General features: G+C 43.1%; 1 protein-coding gene across 1 annotated transcript in view; it reads left to right on the forward strand.

Moving 5' to 3' along the window:
- LOC103747522 (collagen alpha-4(VI) chain-like) overlaps positions 1-16,117 on the forward strand; it is a 119,683-nt gene that overhangs the window by 25,704 nt on the left and 77,862 nt on the right. The window contains exons 8-12 of the mRNA XM_029554536.1: positions 5,240-5,574; positions 6,742-6,820; positions 11,448-11,593; positions 11,746-11,838; positions 15,175-15,228. Of these exons, the coding sequence (XP_029410396.1) occupies positions 5,240-5,574; positions 6,742-6,820; positions 11,448-11,593; positions 11,746-11,838; positions 15,175-15,228 (707 nt within the window). The remainder of the gene's footprint in view (positions 1-5,239; positions 5,575-6,741; positions 6,821-11,447; positions 11,594-11,745; positions 11,839-15,174; positions 15,229-16,117) is intronic.

The following is a 16,117-nucleotide window of genomic DNA, read 5'->3' on the forward strand; positions in this document are numbered from 1 at the left end:
CTCAAAACATCCCGTGGTTTCCCTCCCTTTAGAGGATCCAGTTGTTTATCTTCCTTTAGAATATCCTGTTGTTTACTCAGCTTCCTGCCAAGATGCCAAGATAGAAGCTTTTATCTTGGAGGAAATTGTTATACAGCACCATCCTTAATTGAAGCATGATGAAGTACAGTGCAGTATACAGTGGAACGGTACAGCATGGATTCTATTATATAATCCAGCATGGCATGGAATCATAGAGAAGATGGTATGATGGAACCATAGCTCCCATATTACTACAAAAGGAGTCATGTATATAGGAGATGATTCCATTATTTTACACATATGTTTAATTGACTTATTCATTTACTTTTTAAGATAGGGTCTCACACAATAGCTCAGGTGGGCCTGGAATTCATGACACACCTCTGCCTCAACCTTATGGGTTCTGAGGTGACAGGCATGTGCCACCATGTCTGGCATTTAATTAAATTTATACATTTTATTTATTTTTTGATGAGTATTTTGCCTGCATGTGGGTAAGTGTACCTGTGTTTTCAATGCCCACAGAAGCTAGAAGAGGGTGTCAGATCCTCTGGAATTGGAGTTATAGAGGGTTTTTAGCCACCATGTAGGTGCTGGGAGCCAAATCTGGGTCCTCTAGAAGAGCAGCCAGTGCTCTTAACCACTGAGCCATCTCTCTAGCCCCTTAATTGGATTTATAATTTTTTTTTGGTCTTTTTGAGACAGGGTCTCTCTGTAGCCCCAGCTGGCCTGGAACTTGCTATGTAGACCAGGCTGGCCTTGAACTCAGAGATCTGCCTGCCTCTGTCTCCCAAGTGCTGGAATTAAAGGCATGCGTCATCATGCCAGGCCGGATTTACAATTTTTTAAGTAAATACTTGTATGCTGAAAGGAAGGAATCAGGGAGAAGCTTGTCCCTTCCTTAGTTATGTGCCTCTTGAAAAGGACTGTGACCTTCTACCTTACCAGGAGGCAGAGCATGAACTTTTGACGTTTACAAAGTGCTTTGTCACTTTCTGTCTCACTGGACTCCTCTGAGACTGAGAGAGCAAGCACTACTTACAAAAATCCAGGGCAGGAGCATTGGCTCAGTGGTTAAGAGTATGTGTATTGTTTTTGCAAAGGACCAGAGTTTGGTTCCCAACACTCATGTCAAGCTGCTCACAACTGCCTGCAACTCTGGCTCCAGCAGATACAACACCCTCTTGTGGCCTCCAACAGCACCTGCACTCACATGTACATACCCACACACCGGCACACACTTACATGTAATTAAAAGAAAAATAAAATCTTAAGAAAATCCTCTCATCAGGATATTTTTGCCCATTCATAGCTGAAAACCCACTGAAGCAATGACACGCAGTTTCCAGTTGGGCACAATCAAGATTCTTTTTTGGCTTTTTTCTTCCATGCGTAGCACCACTATAATGAATTAGATGGCGTATGTTCATCTAACAGTCACATGACTCCATGTGAAGCAGATCCCATTTATTATGATACCCAATTTTTAGATGAGAAAAACAGGGCTGAGAGTGGTTAAGAAACACAAATAGGAGACAGCAGAGGCAGGGTTTGACTTGCCCAACCGTCTGGCCTCAAAAAGCCCACACACTGAACTTAGGGTGTGGTGGTATACAATGGTAATCCTAGCACTTGGAGGTAGAAGCATGAGGTCAACCTGAGCTCAAGGTCATCTTGGTTCTAGGTCATCCTCAGCTACAGAGAGTTCAAAGACAGCCTTGGCTACATGTGACCCAGTCTCAATACAAACAAGGAACTGGGGAGTTGGCTCAGTCAGTAAAGTGTCTGCTGCACAAGTATGAGTATCTGAGTTTGGCTATCCAGCACCTACTCAAAAACAAAGCACCTGGTGTGGTGGCGCACACCTTTAATGCCAGCACTTGCAAGGCAGAGGCAGGTAGATCTCTGTGAGACTGAGGCCAGTTATGGCCTACATAGCAAGTTCCAGGCCAGCTGGGGCTACTGGGAGACCGTGTCTTAAAACAATAAACAAACAAACAAACAAACAAACAGTGTGGGAGCACACGCCTATAATCCTGGTGCTGGGGAGACAGACAGGAAGATCCTTGGGGCTTGTTGGTCAGTCAATCTAGCTGAATCAGTGGGCTCCAGGCCCATTGAGAGACCTTGCTTCAAAAATTAAGGTGGTCAGCTGCTTGAGGAAGACACCTGATGTAGGCCTCCATACACAAGAGCACACCTGTACACATATACATGAATAAGTACACAACCGCTCACATATAACCCTTCCCCCCAAGGAACAAATATAAACAACAAAAGCTGATGTGCTAATCATTATGTATGCATACAGAGCCTTTTCAAGAGAAACTGGGGTCTAACTTGGGTTGGGCTTTAGTTTGGAAGACTCCGTTGAGCTCCCTGCATTCTTTCAAAACTTTAGAGACTGATTTTGTGGAACATTAAATTAATGCCTTTGCTTATACTGCTTAAAGATGGCCATTGCTTTGTAGTAGCCACATGAATTTGGAGATGGTTTGAAAAGAATGAATGTGTACAGTTATTCTAAAAATTGAGGCCGGGGAGCTGGAGAGATGATGGCTCAGTGGTTAAGAGCACTGGCTGCTCTTCCAGAGGACTTGGGTTTGATTCCCAGCCCCCACATGGCTGCTAACAACCATCTGTAACTCCATTTTCAGGGCACTCTTTGGGCATTGCACGCACTTGATGCACTTACATACATGCAGGCAATACACTCATACATGTAAAATGAAAATAATAAATACAATATTTAAAAAAATCGAGGTTGAGGGGTAGTTCTGTGGTAGAACACATCTGCCTAGCATGCGTGAGACTTTGGATTTGATCCTCAGACCACACAAAACAAAACAAGCAAGGATTGTGGGATGTCCTGCATTAAATGTGATAGGTAGAGAATGGGCGGGAGTGAGCGGCACGGATGGAGAGCACGAGCGGATGGTTGAAGGCACCGATGCACAGATGGAATTCTCAGTGGGACACAGATTTATTTCGCACGGGGCACCTTTCCCTCGGGAAGGGAAAGATGTCCACGAAGGGAAAGATGGAAGGGAAGGGAAGGGAAGGGAGAAGGGGGAAGGGCGAAGGGGAAAGGGGGAAGGGGGAAGGGAGTCAGGGAAAGATGTCCAGGAAAGATGTCCACGGGTTGTGAGCTGGGACTTTACATATGGGGGCTTTAGGGTGTGGAATCAGGGAGGGGGAAGCAGGTAGGATTAGGGTGTGGAATCAGGGAGGGGGAAGCAGGTAGGATTAGGGTGTGGAAGTGTCTTCTTTTCCTCTTAAGAGGAACTCTGCTTATCTTTGGAGGTCAGAGGAAAGGCAGGCTGCTTCTCAGCAGAGTTTGTAGGTCCCTGTTGGGGAGGGAGCGGGGAGCTGCTATTTGGAACCCTAACAAAATGGTTCAAATTCTTTAGGCATCAAAGTCCTGCCTCTTCTTTCTATGCAGGTGAGCAGTATTCTGGAGGGAAGAGACAGAATCCCAGCTTCTCTTCTCAGTTCATTTTGCACTGGGTAGTAGATTAGGAGTGATGCTTATTTTCAGCTTTGTCTTTAACTTGTTTTTTTTTGGGATGAAATTGGCTAGACATGTTAATAATGGCTGCCGCCTAATTAATTACCGAATTCTAGAATCATAAAACTGAAAAAGACCTTAGAGACTGCCTGCCAAGATTCAACCATCTCCATTAATAGGGAAGAAAATTGTTCCTTGCATTTGTCAATTCCTGAAGAAAACCAGCTCAAAATGTTCTAGGGAAAATGTAAGTTAGAAATGCTGCAATAATACACCGCATTGACAGAAAGAAGCTCCCCTTTTATGAAACCGGGTCTAATGGGATTTACATCTGTGAAAACTCCTTTTCATGAATTTGAACTAGATGTAGAAAACAAAACAAAATCAAGTTGTTTTATATGAAAATGGGGAAAACCCACATTTTCTGTCTCATCAACTTCAGGAACCATCTGGTCAGCTAGTATGGACTGTGATCTTTCAGTGGGCTAAAAATTCTTGGCCCAGTCCTGGATCTCAGATCTTTGGGAAAATTTTCACTGGTGAAGGGTCAACTCCACATTTATTCCTCCCTAAATTGTATCCCCCAATCTGCAGTTTTATTTTTTACTAGTTCTAAGTCAACTATTCCAATCTGTAAAGATCTTTAAAAACCACTTTTATTTATTGTGTGTGTGCAAAAACATCAGGGTGTGTATGTGGAGGTCAGAGGACAAGTCCCAGCAATCTGTTCTCTCCTTCCACCATATGGGTCTGGTGGATTGAATTTAGATCTTTGGGCTTGGCAGCAAGCATTACCCATTGAGCCATTTTGCTGTTCCCCAAGAAGAGCAAATGCCCCCAGCTTGCCTTGGATAGTCGTAAATTATGTGTCTCCCTGCTGAAGTAATTAGCAGTACTAGCCTCTTTATGTTTGCTGGTTGCTAAGTTCTTGATCTGGATTCTAAACTAGTTTTATCTGTGAGCATGAATTTTGTGTCATCAGTTAAATTTTATGAATGATTTTGGTATATACTTTTAAATGTGTGTTGAAGCACCAGTGTGCCTTCAAATTGTAGATTAAGCATCTTCAGGGAGGCTTAAAAATTTCAGGAAGAAGAAATAGAAAACTGAGGGTGCCCTTCAGTTCTGATCTTTTCTAACATGCTCCCAAACCCTTAAAACAAGGCTTATGTGTGATAAATGAGGAAAAAGACTCTCAGGGCTGAATGAGTTACAGATCTTGCTGAAGGAGACTCAAGATTTCTTCCTATTTCCCTGTTTACTCATTTGTTGGACATCTAATGAGCATCTGTGCTAGATAATGGGAGAATAAGATTGTATCTACCCTTAAATCCTTGTTTAGTAGGGGAAAAGGTCAAATAAAATCACCATGAACACACAGGGATGTTTAAGTACTTAATCTGAGGAGGTACAGATAGAATCACAGAGTGCTTGGGAGGAGGGTAAGGCAGGCATTTGAACTATTGTCAGGACTTGTATAAGTCAACTAACCAGATGGGAAAAGACACTCCATCCAGGCAGAGGGACCAGGATCTGCAGAGACAAAGGCATGAACAGCATAGCATATGTTGTGTCAGTAAGCTTTTACCACATAACAAACAACTCCTATAGTTATCAAGCTTATACTTTTGTGGGCTTCCTGGGGGTTCTTTCTAGCTTAGTTATCTTCTGAAGCTGCAGATGACTCCATTTTCTTTTCCATCTTCAAAGGATGTGACGTGGATCTGTCTATAGGGATTGATATCTCAAGTTCTTCAGAGCACGTTCAGCAGAAACATCAGAGGTTCCTGCCGGAGTTGATGCAACAGTTGACCTTACTTTCTAATATCAGCTGTGACACTCCTGGTCAGATCGACCCCAGGTTCCGTTACTTGGTTCCTGGTTTGAGTGGCCAGCTTATCTTTGACTCAGGCTTTGAGAGCTACAGTGATGAGACCATTCAGAAGTTCTTGGTTCATCAGGATTCCAAAAGCAACCGTATGGATGAAGACTTTCTGCAGTCCCTGGGGGAGACTGCCACCCACCAGTCTTTTGCTAAAGTGAAGGTAATCACATGCTGAGAACTTATCCTGTAGAGCTCCTGGCAGGGTAGGATGGAAAGGCTTTTGTAACTGAAGCCAGCAGAGCCAACAAGAGGTGTGATTTGCTCAACCAACATGTCTCTTTTAAAAAAAAAAAAGTTTTTTGGCTGGGCGTAGTGGTGCTCATCTTTGGTCCCAGCACTCGGGAGGCAGAGGCAGGTGGATCTCTGTGAGTTCAAGGCCAGCTTGGTCTACATAGTGAGTTCCAGGACAGCTGGGGCTAAAGGGAGACCCTGTCTCAGAAAGACAAAAAAAAATTGTTTTTATTTTATGTGTGGGAGTGTATTGCCTGCATGGATGTAAATGTACCCATGTTGTACAATGCCTGAAGAGGTGAGAAGAGGGCTTTGGATCCCCTGGGACTGGAGTTATGGACAGTTGTTAGCCACCATGTTGGTGCTGGGAACTGAACCTGGGTTCTCTACAAGAGCAGTCAGTGCTCTCTTAACTGCTGAGCCATCTCTCCAGCTCCCCAACATGTCTTTGTTAAGCCCCCAAGGCTCCGTGCTGAACAGTCCTAGAAGTATGACAGAATAAAAGCCTCTGTGCTTCAACTTCTTACTACCTGGTGATCCAGATTCTTCCATGGCAGAGTTCATTCCTAAGACAACTCAGAAGAGGCTTTAGGATGCCTTAGTTTCTTATGGTCATTCACTGTTATTCAGAGTTGGCCTACAGTTTTTCTAATCAGCAGCCTGAGCTAGTGCAAACCACCCTGAAGACCTCTCCTCCCTTCCTGATGCCCCTGAACTAGTTTCCCAGAGGTAACTTACATTTTGATTTTCCTCCCTTCACACATCCAGCATTAATGCCCCACCCTCTCTCCCCTTTCAATGATACTTTGGTGTTTATGCATTGATAAAGATGGGTAAGACAATTTTTGGACAGTATTTTTAAGTGAACAACAGTTTTAGCTAGTTCAATCCCCCCCCCAGAGGGAAAAGGGGGAGGTTGAAATGAAAATGAATCTATAATTAACACATGAATATATAAAAAGGAACAAAGAAAAAAACTGGCCTCAGTAAAAAAAATCCCTAGTAATTTCAAGAAATGTGCACCTTACAGCAACTATTTTCCGCATTCTTTTTTCCTTTCCCTCCTGTACGTCCCCCACCCCCCCATGAACAACAGGTCCTTTTAGTGTTTACGGATGGACTGGATGATGACATGCAGAGGCTGAGAAGAGCCTCCAAGCAGCTCCGCAGCAGAGGTAAGTGTGCAGGCGCCTGTGTGGGCTGGTTCCTCCAGCGGATCCTCTCCTGGTCTCCAGTTGGAGCTAGCTTCCAGGAAGCCTCCCGCAAGCTTGCCCAGGTGGGTGGAGCTCAATTCCAGGAGGCCGAGGCCTGGTGCTTTGTGAGTCAGGGTGTGTTTGATAGGGGGAGCCCCATCTCCCATGCTCAACCTCCCTCACACCAGAATGTCCCTGACTGACACAGAACTGGCATGTGCTTTTGAGAGTGGGGTTGGAGGGCTTGATACTTCAGTAGTGTTGTTTGCTATTTTAGGATACTTGGAAGTCTCTGTGTGTCTTTTTCTTTTCTCTTTATTTTTATTTTATGTGTATGAGTTGTATTGCCTGCATGTATGTAAGTACACCCCTGTCGTGCAGTGCCCCTGGAGGTCAGAAGGAGGCATAGGATGCACTGGAACAGGAATTATAGATGGTTGTTAGCTGCCATGTGGGTGCTGGGAATTGAACTCAGGTCCTCTGCAGGAGCAGTCAGTGGTCTTAATTGCTGAGCCATCTCTCTAGCCCCATGTGTGTCTTTTCCTTAAACTCTGGTGTCAGGAGAAAGCTGGGTCTGGCTCTTTGCCCTTCTGTTCCCGCCAATCTTTCCTATTTCTTCCCCCTCCTTAGGAGCTAAGCACTACTCAAGGGGGCCCAACTGTGCAGCGAGAAGCTGCCCAGTGTGCAGGGTATGCTGCCTGTGCTGGGCTGCTGGCTGGGTTTCAGCGCGGGCATGCTCCTCACCTGGCTGTACTTCTGCGGGACAGTTGTTCATCTGCATGCAGTGGCTTTGGCTGTTCTCATTTGGTGTCACGTAAAAGGCTTAAAGCAAACCTAGGCTGGCTATCCAGCCACTCTGACTTGTTCAAGCTCTCTTGATGCAGGATAGGGAAAATTTGGGGACATGAGAAGAGAGGGAGAAAGAATTGAGCAAGAATTCCAGCACATTGAACAACTGCTTAAGGCCTTTCTCCCTTCCCAGCTGTAAACCTGTGGTTTTTTTAGGCATCTCATCAGAAGCCCCATTTACAGAAACAGACATGTTGCTCACCCCCCCCCCCCCCACAACCCTAGTGGCTCCTGGCTTTACTATCAGATTATAGTTCCTCCAGGGCATCTCTGGAGCCATTTCACTTAGCTCACCAAATGAGAAAGAAAAAATTCCTAGCAACCTTTTGAGATGTAACTTGCTAGCGACCTAATTGCTTGCCCTCTCTTGGAGAAGGCAGTAGCCACACCTGGGTCCGTTTCGCTTTCTGCTGCTCTTTCTTTGAGGAGCCCACACCAGCTCTTGGGTGTGCCTTTCTTCTGAGTACCTTTCTCTTAACCCTCATGCTTACTCCTCTTTTAAAACATCTTTAATAAAGTCTCCAGCTTTGTTTCAGAAACGGGCTAGTCCTTAGTTGTGCCAAAGCCAAGAACCCTGGTTTGTCTTGAATTGAGGCTCCTAAAAGTTTGGAGGAATTCCCCAGGCTGCTGAGGGTGTGGTATGGATCTGTGCCTCTGTCTGCTCACAGATGCCACTTTCACCCTTCTTTGGTAGAGTGTGTTCATTATATTCTGTTGGGGATGATTCTGCCATTTATTAATGATGTGATGAAAAATTTTTTGATTTATTTTATGTGTATGAGTGTTTTGCCTGCATGTGTGTAAGTGCACCAGTGTGCAGTGCCATGGAGACCAGAAGAGGGTGTCAGAACCCCTGGAACTGGAATTATGGATGGTTGTTTGCTATTCTATGGGTGCTGGGAACTGAACCTGGGTCCTCTGCAAGAGTAGCCAGCGCTTTTAACCATTGACCCTTCTATCCAGCCTGAATTTTTGTTTTAAATGACAACTTTCAGGGCTGGAGAGATGACTCAGTGGTTAAGGGCAGTGGTTGCTCTTGCAGTGGACTCGGGTTTGGTTCCCAGCACCCACATGACTGCTGACAACCGTCTATAACTCTAGTTCCAGGGGATCTGGCACCCCCTTCTGACCTCCGCAAGTATTGCACTATATTAATAGGCATGCAGGCATTCATACAGTCATACACATAAAATAAAAAAATAATAAATAAAATATTAAAAAATGACAACTTGTTCCCAGATGAATGCACATCATTCATTGCCCCTAGAAGTTTAAATTATTGCAACATTTTTCTGGAAGAAATATGGGATTATGTGACAAGAATCTGTAAACTTTGCACGCATGGTAATTCAGCAATTCCATTGCCAAGGACTTATTTTTAAAAAGGAATTGTGAATATGCACAGAAATTTTAACAACAAGAAGGTTGTTCTGTAGCAAAAAGCCAACGGTGCATGTGCTAAGAATTTATTGATCAAAATATTAACAGTGATATTTGTCTTGACATCTGGCAGCATGGTGATTTCTGGTTGAGTTTCCCAGCGCCTGGGTCCCTTGGTCTTTGTTGTGTGGACAGACCTGGGTGATCTTTAGTACCTGTATCGTTGGTTAGGCTAGGTTCTACCTAACTCTCAGACAACCTCTAAATCTCAGTGGCTTAAAGTGATCAGAATGTATTCATTTTATGCCTCCTGCTCACCATTCAAGCTCCCTGGAGCTTGTGTAATTGCTGTGGCAAGGGACAGGAGACAGGACGAAACTATGCACTTTTTTTTTCTTTTCTTTTTTTAAGAAAAATAATTTATTGAGAATTTCACACATGCATATAAGATGTTTCGATCAAATCCATGCCCATTCCCTCCCTCCAACTCCTCCCATACCTCCCCACTGTTTTTAAAATTTGTTTTTGGAGTGACACTTGTCTCTTCGGCTCACATTTCATTGGCCAGAAAGAATCGTATTATCACTTCTAACTAAAATCCTTTATTTTTTAAAATTTATGTATTTATTTATGTATTTATTTATTTTTTGGTCTTTTTGAGACATGGTCTTCCTGTAGCCCCGGCTATCCTGGAACTCACTATGTAGACCAGGCTGGCCTTGAACTCACAGAGATCCTCCTGCCTCTGTCTCCCGAGTGCTGGGATTAAAGGTGTGCGCCACCACGCCTGGCTAAAATCCTTTATTTTTAATTTTTATTTTATTTTATGTATATGAGTGTATTGCCTGCATGTATGTGAGTGCACCCATGTCGTGCAGTGCTGCAGAGGTCAGAAGAGGGCTTTGGATTTCCCTGGAACTGGAGTTAAGGACTGTTTGTAGCTGCCATGTGGGTGCTGGGAATCAAATCTGGGTCCTCTGCAAGAGCAGTCAGTACTCTTAACTGCTGAGCCGTCTCTCCAGCCCCTAACTAAAATCCTTTTACAGGTAAGGAATTGAGGCTTACTGGAAGTTTGTAACTTTCCCTAAGAAGTGCAATCTTATCATGTACTTTAAAGGAGGGGACTAGAATATTCACAAATAGTCACAATAATTATCATAATTTACCCCCTTTCTCCCTCTCTCCCTTCCTTACCAGGGCCTTGGGCATATTTGGCAAGTGCTATGTCATTGAGCTACATCCCCATCCCTTGACATAATTTATTGTATTTATTATTTTTAAACTTTTATTTATTGAATGTGTGCACATGTATGTCTGCATGCATACCACAGCATACCTGTGAGGATCAGAGGATAACTTGAGAGAGGTAGTTCTCTCCTTCTAGGTTTTGGGGATTGAACTCAGGTCATCAGATTTGGAGGCAACCATCTTTACCTGCTGAGCCATCTTCTCTGCCCTTTCTTTTTTGATTTAACAATATTAAAAAAAAACCCATTTATTTAGCTGGGCATGGTGGCACATGCCTTTAGTCCTAGCACTCAGAAGGCAGAGGCAGATAGATCTCTGTGAGTTCAAGGCCAGCCTGGTCTACCTAGTGAGTGCCAGGCCAGCTGGGGCTACAGGGAGACCTTGTCTCAAAAAGACCGAAAGAACAAAAACAAAAAACAAAACAAAATTTATTTATCTATGTATTTTTTTGTATATATGTATGTATGTATCATGAACCATGATGTTCATGTGGAGTTCAGAGGACAGTGTGTGGCAGTTGGTTCCGTTCTTTCTTATCATGTGGGTCTGGGGGCTTGAACTCAGGTTGTTAGGGCTTTACTCACTGATCCGTCTCGCCAGCCTTTTGATATGGTTTCTAAGAGTAAACCAAAAGTCAACTTCAGGGATAGTTTAGAAGGATGTAAAGATGCTCATTGACAGTTTGAGGCCAGCCTGGACTATTTTTGTGAGTGCCAGGCCAGCCAGGGATACATAGGTAGAGTCTGTCTGAAAAAGCCAAAGAACGAAAAACCAAACCAACAGCACCACCAACCAACAGGAAGCGTACCATGAGCTAGTTTTATTTTCTTTTACTTTTTTTTTTCTTTTTTGAGTCAGAGTTGCACTATGTATCTCGTCTGTTAGAACCCACTTTTCACCCAAGCTGGTCTTGAACTCTTGATCCTCCTACCTCCAGCCTCATAAATTCTGGGATTGCAGGTGTAAGCCACTGAGCCTGGCTCATGTACTAGTTTTGATCCTAAGAAAGTTGCAATTTGAGATGAGACAGATTCCGGAAATGGAATAGTGGAATGATAGATACCTGTCTGGGGCTGAGACAGACTGTTCAAAAGACAGGCAAGTAAACTTTCTACCTGCTGGTGTTCTGAAGGATTCTCCGCACTCCTGGTCATTGGTCTGGAAGGCGTGCATAATCTGGAAGAGCTCCAGGAACTAGAGTTTGGCAGAGGATTTGCATATCGGCAACCTCTGAGCATCAGCCTGCCGTCCCTCCCCAGCATCTTGCTGAAGCAACTTGTAAGTCCTTTTATAAAGCACTATTCTTCACCTGATCCTAATAAGCATAATAACTTTTAAAACTTGGAGGGAATTTTGTCTGTTTAGCGTATAATGTGATCTAGGAGAACACAGATGGAAAACCTGTATGTAATATGGATTCTGTTTTTCAGGACACAGTTGTAGAGAGGACATGTTGCGGTGTGTATGCCAAGTGTTACGGAGAGGATGGGCAGAGAGGTGCTCCTGGGAGTCATGGGAGGGAGGTAAGAATTTGCTGGGTGTGGATAGGAGGAAGGAGAGAGATGATACTTCAGTACCCAGTACACCCCAGGCACCCACCTTATGTATTAACAACCCTTTACAAACACAGCAAACCTTCAAAGTCACTGTTATTTTGCAATGTGTGAAGCTGAGGTTCTGAGAGTAGATGTTATATTCCTAAAACTATGTAGTTGTGAAAAGGCATTTGAGGGACTGGAGAGGTGGCTCAGCAGTTAAGAGCCCTGGCTGCTCTTGCAGAGGACTGGGGTTCATTTCCCAGCACCCACATGGTGGCTAACAACCACCTGTAACTCCAGTTCCAGGGGATCCGACACCCTCTTCTGTCCTCCACGGGCATTGCACAACATGGACGCACTTACATATGTGTATGCAATGCACTCATACACATAAAAAATAAAAATAATAAATAAAAAAATTGAAAAAAGAAAAGGCATTTGAGAACGGAACCTCTGTGTTTGCTTGATTCCACCATATTCTGCCCTTTAATATAATGCCTCCCTCATATGCTTATTTAGTTTTTACTTTAAAATTATTTAAATAATTTTGTATTATTTTGTATTTTTTATTACATTTATGTATGTATGTACGTATGTATGTATGTGTGTGTGTGTACTTCCACAGTGTGCATGTGGAGGTCAGAGGACAACCTTCAAGTGCTGGGTCTCTCCTTCTACCATGTGGGTCCCAGAGATCAAACTCTGGTCATCAGTCTTGATGCAAGTATCTTTAACCTCTGAGCCATCTTGTTGGCCCAGTTGTTTTAAATGTTTTATTTCTGTGCGTGTTTGTACTTGTGTGGGCAGGGCAGGATGTATAGAGGCCTGGGGTCTACATTGGATGTCTTTTCTGACAGTTCTCCACTTGAAATTTTGAGACAGGTTTTCTCACTGACCCTGGAGTTTACACATTTGACTAGGCTGGCCAGTTGGCCAGAAAGCCCCACCTGTCTCTACCTCCCCAGTACAGAGATGATAACAACAAGTTTTTTTTTTTAATGTATTTTTGAGACAGTGTCTCCTTGTAGCCCCACCTGGCCTGGAACTTGCTATGTAGAACAGGCTAGCCTTGAACTCACAGAGATCCTCCTGCCTTTGCCTCCTGAGTGCTGATGTTAAAGGCGTGCACCACCACGCCTGGCTACACACCCAGATTTTTACATGGGTGCTGAGGATCAAACTCATGTCCTGATGCTTGTGCAGCAAGTCCCTCATTATGTTTACTTGACAAATCAGGTCACAAAAAGCTCTGCTCAGAAGTTTTCAGTTACCAAGTTTTCACTTGTCCAGCACCTTCCTTCTTTGCTGTAGCAAATGCCTCTTTCCCTCGTGTCTCACATTCTTTTCACAGCATTAAATGTTGAGAAAAGATACAACCATTGTTCTCATGGAGCCATTAATTTTTACCTTTGTAAAAGGTAAAAGGTGACTTAACTGACAGGAAAATTAGTGCTCAACTTTTTCAAGGGAGACTGTGTCATAAATGTTGCTCAAGTATCAGGGCTGGCAAGGTTCCCTCCTCACAGGAACTCCAATTCTATGACAGGTGCATAGCTTGAAATCTAAGTGTAAGGTTGAGCCAAACCCATTGGTTTTGTTCTCTATGGAAATTTTTCCATGACGTTGTTGGAGAGAGGTGTTTTTTTTTGACATGGTCTTATGTAGCCCAGGCTGTCCCAGAACTATCTAGGTAACTGAGGATGATGTGGAGCTGAAGATGACCTCCTGCTTTTGCCTTCCCCATGTTAGGGTTACAGATGTGTGTCACTGTACTTGGCTGGAACAAATTATTATTTTTTTAATGTATTTAAAATTATTTGTATGCATGTATGTCTGTGTGTTGGTATATGCACATAAGTGGGTGTCTGCAGAGTGGAGAAGATCCCTAGAGCTGGAGTTACAGGTGGTTGTGAGCCTCCTGACATGGGCACTGGGAACTAAACTCAGGTCCTTGTCAAGATCAGTACATGCTGGTAACCACTGAGCCACCCCCTGAAATGAATTCTTAAGGGCTTTGCAGATGAAGCTTATTAATTTAAAATAGTATAAAATATACACTGACTTTTTTTTGTATTTTGATATAGGGTCTCATGAAGTTCTGGCTTTGAATTTCTTATGTAGCTGAAGATGATTTTAATTTTTGGATCCTTCTGCCTCTACCTCCCACGTGGTGGGATTAGAACCATGCCTCACCATGCTTGGTTTAAACCAGCAGCGAAGCTGGGGACTAAACCCAGGGCTCTGTGCATGCTAGGCAAGCACTCTACCAATTGAGCTACATTCTCAGTCCTTCAATGACTTTTGAAAAAAATTGTAATTTCGTATTAGCAGTAGGTTTTTCTCTCATGTTCTTTAATATTAGACCTGAGAATGAAAAAATCAAGTTTGGGAACTTCTTAATGGGGCGCTTAGCACCTCAGTGATAACTCCTTAAAGGCCAGTGATGGGAGGCTCAGGAAAATTTGACTTCTCTGCTGTTTGTTAAAATTTAGAGGTTGGTTGTATTGAATTTTACAAATAAAATATGTCTCACTACCCAGTGCTTGTGGCGTAGAGATAAGTAGAGCTCTGGGAGCTTGAGGCTAGCCTGGTCTACAGTGTGACTCTGTTTCAAAAAACAAAACAAACAAACAAAAGAAGTTTCATTGATCTCTTTGGTGAGTTTTAGACTCAATAAACAAATCTACCCATCAAATGGCAAGCCAATATTCCTTAGACTGATACAGTTCATAAGCTTAGAAATAAAAACAATAGATGGAACAGTTGAGTCATAGAAATAAGCCCTTTCTCATGAGTGATATGGGAGGTAAGACCTTTGCTTACAGATCTTTTCTAAAGCAAGGTCAATTACCTATTTGAGAATAATTCTTTTCCTTAATCTTTGAACTAGGAAACTCACTTTGGTTTGAATTTTCATGATAAAATAGCTTAAAAAATATTTTGGAAGCTGGGCTTGATGGTGAACACCTTTAATCCTAGCACGTGAGAGGCAGAGGCAGACGGTCTTTGTGAGACTGAGGTCAGCCTGATCTACATAGCTGAGATTACAGGGAGACCCTGTCTCAAATCATCCCCTGCCCCCAAATTTGGAAAGATAGCAATAATTTGATGAACCAAACAAGTATTCGCGTTTTCCCTGTAACACGGACCAAGAATATTTATTTCTGCATGCCTTCTCTAATAGCTAATGGAGTCTCAATAAATTGTTGGCTCAGTGAGATGAGACTATCCAATAGAAGTGACTTAAATATATTTTGTATAGATTTGAGAAATGAGGAATCCAGAGTCTAAGTTAATTGTTTAAATTTCTTGTCTTCTCAGGGAGAGAGGGGTTTGGATGGGTTACCTGGCCATCCCGGTGAAGAAGGTGAATACGTGAGTACCGACTTCTTTTCCTCTGTCTCCCTCCCTTCCCCACCCCTCTCCTAGCTCTTCACCTTCAGCTAAATCGAGGTGACTTGCTGCTATTGTCAAGTTACCCAGTGGTGTGACAAAAGAAGCCACAGAGAATCCAAATTCATTCTTATTACATCTTATAATCACTCCACTCTGACCTGGGTGGTCACAAAGGTCATGGAGTTATAGAGAAACACTGAAGGTTTGCACAGAACCCTGAATGCTCTCCTGAAATATGCTGGATGAAGGGAAAGTTATGTACCATGCCATCATCAGTGGAGGAAAACTGAGAGCTGGGAGAGCAGAGTGTGGTAGAGACCATGTTTATCCTATCATGTAAATATCAGAAAGATTTTAAGAATTCCAGGTTTTCAGTTAAGTTTTTTTTGGTCTCCCTGTATCCCCAACTGGCCTGGAACTCATAGAGATTCACCTGCCTCTGCCTCCCGAGTGCTGGGATTAAAGGTGTGCGTGACCATGCCTAGCTGCCTCAATTAAGTTTTGAATAGTCAATACTCCTTTGTCACAGGTGCCTGTTTTAAAGTTGGATTCGAAGTTGTCATGGTGGTGCATGCCTTTAATCCCAGCACTTGGGAGGCAGAGGCAGGTTTCAGATATTTTGCTTAAAACTCCGGGGAGTTAGTTTTTTTTTAAAAAAAAAAACAAAAAAAAAAAAAAAAAAAAAAGTTGGATTAGAATGTATACCCCTGGTTTTCAAACGTTCTGGTCTCAGGATATCTTTCTATTATTTTTCACTGCAGCTTTATTGAGGTTTAATTGACAAATAAAATTATATTTCCTAAGGTGTGTAACACGATGATTTTACACACACACACACACACACATACACACACACACACACACACAC

The sequence above is a fragment of the Nannospalax galili genome, unplaced genomic scaffold (assembly GCF_000622305.1).
Source record: "Nannospalax galili isolate Female #2095 unplaced genomic scaffold, S.galili_v1.0 scaffold851, whole genome shotgun sequence".
NCBI classification, from domain to species: Eukaryota; Metazoa; Chordata; class Mammalia; order Rodentia; family Spalacidae; genus Nannospalax; species Nannospalax galili.